The sequence below is a fragment of the Octodon degus genome, unplaced genomic scaffold, assembly GCF_000260255.1.
Source record: "Octodon degus isolate 3935 unplaced genomic scaffold, OctDeg1.0 scaffold00029, whole genome shotgun sequence".
Classification (NCBI taxonomy): Eukaryota; Metazoa; Chordata; class Mammalia; order Rodentia; family Octodontidae; genus Octodon; species Octodon degus.
In genome coordinates this window covers 15,365,317-15,370,799 of record NW_004524605.1, presented here as the reverse complement: position 1 = coordinate 15,370,799, position 5,483 = coordinate 15,365,317, and the positions used below count along the sequence as shown (strand labels likewise).

General features: G+C 44.2%; 1 protein-coding gene across 1 annotated transcript in view; it reads left to right on the top strand.

Moving 5' to 3' along the window:
- Il12b (interleukin 12B) overlaps nt 1-4,120 on the top strand; it is an 11,658-nt gene extending 7,538 nt beyond the window's left edge. The window contains exons 5-7 of the mRNA XM_012514318.1: nt 290-447; nt 2,199-2,330; nt 4,070-4,120. Of these exons, the coding sequence (XP_012369772.1) occupies nt 290-447; nt 2,199-2,330; nt 4,070-4,120 (341 nt within the window). The remainder of the gene's footprint in view (nt 1-289; nt 448-2,198; nt 2,331-4,069) is intronic.
- The last annotated feature ends 1,363 nt before the right edge of the window (nt 4,121-5,483 follow it).

The following is a 5,483-nucleotide window of genomic DNA, read 5'->3' as shown; positions in this document are numbered from 1 at the left end:
GTGGTGCTGGGGGATTGAACCGCGGTCCCTGATGCTTTGCCAAGCTTGTTCTAAGTAGGTGCTTTAGACCACTGAGCCATCTCTCCAGCCCCAAGGCCGGGGCTATTGAAGGTGACCTCAAGCAATAGCAGGCTCATCTGGAGCAGAGAGAGGGGTCTCTAGGCACTGGCCAAGTGCTCAGAGAAGCTGAGGAACTACCATGTTACTCACAGGGGCCAGGGGCTTAGAAGCCCAAACCACCTAATTCCAAAGCCCACCAGGATAATAAAACAATGTTTGTCCTCCACAGTTAAACCAGACCCACCAAAGAACCTGCAGCTGAAGCCACTGACGAATTCTCAGCAGGTGGAGGTCAGCTGGGAGTATCCTGACACTTGGAGCACTCCGCATTCCTACTTCTCCCTGACGTTCTCAGTGCAAGTCCAGGTCAAAAACAAACGGGAAAAGGTAAAGTGTGACCCAGGTGCACTATATTTCAGTTACTCTCCTCTCATTGCTGGGACAAATACCCAGCACTCAAGATTAGGGAAGAAAAGCTTTATTTAGCTCACAGTTAATGGAGGTTTCAGTTCATACTCAGCTGGCTCCAATGCAGACTGGCACAGGGCAGAGAGCAACCTTTCATGGCAGCGGCAAAGAGCAGACAGCAACCAGCAAGAGAAAAAGGGAGGAATAGTGGCAACAATGGCTGCAGAGAGTATATCTGTCTCTCTCAAGTTGCATTCAGGCCATCCACCCCAGGCTGGGTGTAGCATTCACACCCATTATCCTATCCGCATTCACACCCATAATCCCAGCAGCATTCACACCCCATAATCCCAGCAGCATTCACACCCCATAATCCCAGCAGCATTCACATCCATAATGCCAGTGAATCATGAGTTAATCACAAACTGTAGAAGTCTGCCCCATGACTGCAGGAGGCTTTGGGAGGGACACCTAGACACAAACCTTGACAATGATAACAACAACTGCTATGTCTTAGCACTTGCTGGAACTGTGCTAAGGACTTTCCTTGTATGTATAATTCAATTCACACCATTGACCTGATGACAGCAGCTGGTACTACTGTCACCGCTTGACAAGGGGAGACACTGAAACTCAAAAAGTCTTCACCTTCGTAAGGTCATCCAGCTAGGAAGGGACAGGCCTAGGACACAGATTTAGTCTGCCAGTCACAAAAGCCACAAACCTACCCACCCTGCTGGCTTCCTCTGGCCAATCACTAGTCCCAGGACCAGAACTGATCCTATTAGGATCTCGTCTCCAGGAGCCCCAAATGATTGTTTCAACTGACTAAATGTAATGGGTGATGGAACACGTGTACTTACCCAACATGGCTGTTGCAAATGTTGTGCGATTACGTCACTGTAGTGTGAAGCAGTAGCTTTTCAGCCTTCTCGCCTCAGTGTCATAACTCTTTGCCTCTTGCAAATTTCCGGAGGCCTTTTATAGAGCCTCGGGCTTCTTTAACCCCACTTTTAAAATCAGCAGAAAAAGGCCTCCTTCAGCATAGCATTTAGCAAGTGCCAGAAACTCAGCGACTTAGTCACTCTCTGGAAAACAGGCGGAGGGCAGATAGGTCTCTTCTGGAATAGATTTATCTAAATATTCCCTAAAATCTTAGAAGTACCTTCCTATGTAAGAACTATGTATCATTAGTGGGTGACAATGGGTGCTTGTTAGGCACTACAGTCTGGCCCAGAGTTTTTACATGATTAGTATCTTTAATTTCTGCAATGCTATGAAATGAGCATAGTTGTCCCTGTCTCTACGTGCGGAAAGATCCAGGCAGCCTAAGATATTTTCCTGAAGTCACAAAGCTATTAAGTAGCAGCGGCAGGATTTGAAGGATTTGTGTGCTGAAGGGATCAGCAGATGGCGTTTCTAAATACCCAGGGGACAGTTAGAGAAAGTCTGTCTCTGCTTCGTGCTGGGACGACAGGGCAGCTGTGCAGGAGGATGAGAGCAAGGCCAAGTCATTGCTTTCTCAGCGGCTGCAAAGCTGCAGAGCCACGTCTGCATTTTATGACCCTGCCAGCAGGTGGTGTAAGTTCTGGTCAGTCTTGTGGGAACCACAAAGGTGGAGCCCAGCGATGGGCTGCGTGCATCAGGAAGCTCACGTGTGCAGAATTAGACCAGGCCCGCCCCACGACTGCAGGGGCAATGGGCCTTAGAGATTTCCTTCCTCTTAGCAGAAAGATAGCCTCTTAACCAACGAGACCTCAGCTACAGTTTCATGCCCCAAGAACGCGAAGGTGCTCGTGCAAGCCCAGGACCGCTACTACAACTCATCGTGGAGTGAAGTGGCCTCTGTGCCCTGCAGTCAGGTGAGCAGGACTGCCCAGCACAGCGCATGCGCCGTCCAGTGCAGAAGCATGATGAGGGGTGGGAGCTGTGGGGATGGGAAAGGAAGAATGGAGCCCCCAGCGGGAGAGACAGCAGTCAGAAACCCATCTGCCCATTCACAGATAGTGAGTTGATGCTTGTTACCTCAGGCACCCTGCTGGGTCCAGGGATAATGCAACAAAGAAATCAGACCTAGGTCCTGCCCTCCTAAAAGGGAAGAAGACAAAGAAAGGAAACTGGCAGTCGGAGCCAGGAGGTTAAAATCTAATCCTAGGGACCTAGGGTAGCCACTAAAAGTGTCTTAACAATGAAATGACCCAATCAGACCTTCCTTTAAGAAAAACCCTCAAGAGGGCTTCCACACTGAATGGGAGAAGCCAAATTTTAGACAACAGAAGGTAGCATTAATCTTTCTCACATGGCTCGCCCAAGTGTAGGTCATGGCTGGGAAGAACTAAGAGGGGCTTGGCACATTGCTAATCCACAGTGGTGTCCAACATTCTTCTTCAGGTTGCAATCTTAAGATGAAACTTCGGAGGAAAAATGGAAGAAATTAGGCAAAAGATCTTGAAGGCGTGATGGAAGAGCCGCAACAAGACATTTTATTGATTTGCTTTTTAAAATTTTTAGGATATTCGCTATATTTTTGTATATAGAAGCTAAATGCATACTGGCATAATGAACTAATTTATTTATAGATTTTTCAACACTCTAATTTCCATTCATGTTATTTAAATATTTAAGTAATTTATGTATTTATTAATGTATTGCTGTTATTTAACATTTTTATGTGCCAAGATGTATTGAATGTTTCATATTGCCAAGACCTGACCTATTTGGATCAAGCCCTTAAAGTGTCTTAAATAAAATGTGAATTGAAGTGTTACTTGTATTGACAACTTTTTAAGGAAAGCTTCAGGTACACTGGCTTCATGACAACTAAAAAGAACAGTCTTCTGAGGCCAGCACTATTGTGCACTGGTGATGAATGGGAAGACGAGAGATATTTAAATAGAGGCATGGACATGTGTAGCTATGGAAAAGCCCCCACAAGTCAATAATGGTTCCAGTGAAGAACAGGTATTAGAAATGGTATTGATAAGCTATTCAGAGCCACCTGTACTCCCAAGCCAGTTTATTCCTGAGAGGCCTGAACTTTAAAAAAACAATGAATGAGGAAAAGGACTGAAATTGAATTTCAGCTCCTGCCTCCCTGGAAGTCCCCACATGTGCTTCTCTCTAAGACACAAGGAGGGAAGGACAGAGATATCGTACCTGGAAGATAAAAAGCTCTTAGGATTCAAGAAGGAAAACAGAACAGTTCTGACCATGGATATAAAATTGTCAGAACTGTGGGTGGATTCTTACCTGTCACATATAAAGGCAGACAGTGCAGGGAAAACATTCTGAAATCACTTCTCCACCAGCACAAGCAAATCTGACATGTGCACAGGACCAGAAAGTATTACTCTAGGGAGGTGCTACTTTTAGGTAGTGCATGTCCTTTGCATAAAATGATTGTTTGTTTTCTGTTTGTTCATTTATGAATTCTAAGGCCAAGCTAATAAAAAAAAAAGTCTACTTTGCAACCATATTTTGAACTTCCTCAGCTGACTCTGTTTCTAAGTCTCCTTGGGTGTATTCCCTCCATCATTTGAGAATTGCCCTCCTTGAGGGGATTTCATTTCCAATTTTGCCTAACTGCTCTTTCCTCTTATAGTATTTCCAAAGTCAGAATCTCACTGAGCTCACAGAATGTGCCCGCAGGTGACCAGCAGGACTCTTTGCAAGGGCACCAAACTGCATTGTGCCCCTTCAGGGCCTGCATGCTTCTCCCCTTTCTATCATGGGGTTGACGCCATGCTCTCTCCAGCACTCTGAAGTGAAGCTAACCTGGCAACCATGGATATCCCATCTCCTAGGCCTAGCTCCAGCATTTAATGAGGGCTCACCATGCACCAGGAAGTGTGCTTTCTCTTGGGGTTAGGAAGTCCCAACCAAGTGTAAGTTGCCTCCCTGTAAATAGTGCACATTCCTAGAACTTTTTGTAAAAAAGTAAAACACAACTGAGAAGTTGACTTCAATACCATTAAGTCCCAAAATGTTCAGTACATAGGACACTCTGGAATGAGAATAAAAGACAAGGACCCAGGCTTCCTGAAGTCACCCAGGAAGACTCAGTAGTGACAAGGAGCTCCTTGTCACTTTTGGACTCAGAGGATGTGTGACCCCTGTCGATTTCCTGCTGGTGACTTCTATGTAAAAAACAAGTGTTGGAGTCAGCAAGAATAGTGACCCTTCTCGAAAATGCAAATGTGCATATCTGTGCTGGGTAATTAAATAGGATTTTTTTTTTTTTGCATTTCTGATTTTAAGTGATGCATACAGCCCCTATGCCATTCTGCTTCTGTCTTGGAGGGGTAGTGGGAAGTTTATGTTCTCCTGCTCCAATCTTTGCAACATACCACCTTTTTCAAAAATAATTTTATTGAGAAACAAATATCAATGAGACAATTTTACAACAGATTACTGGCACATTTTCAATAATTAATACATTGCATATTGTTGTCTTAGTGGTTATTCATTGTACAAGATGTAGACATGCTGTCCTGTCTTGAACACTATTATAGCAATCCTCTCTATTCATTGACTTAAGAGAATGGAGCTGTGTAACTATCCTAACTATTTTGAGTATACAGATATAAAACGGTCATTCATTTCTATCCCATTTTTTAGTTAGTTTTGTCAGAGAAAGGCATTCAATTGTCATTTAAATACTGTAGGTATCTTCAAGAGTTCCTTCTACTTTCTCTTCCAGGAGATTTAGTGTCTCTGCTTTAATGTTTAGATCTTTAATCCATTTTGACTTTAGTATAGTGCATGGTGATAGACCCGGGTCAAGTTTGAGTTTTCGGCATGTAGAGAGCCAGTTTTTCCAGCACCATTTGTTAAAGAGGCTATCTTTCTTAAAGTGAGTACGTTTGGCCCCTTTGTCAAAGATAAGGTGGCTGAGTGTGTTCATAGGGGCTTCAGTGTCTTCTAATCTATTCCATCTATCCTCAGGTCTATTTTGTTGCCAGTACCATGCCGATTTTTATCACAGTAGCCTTGTAGTATAATTTCAAGTCAGGAAT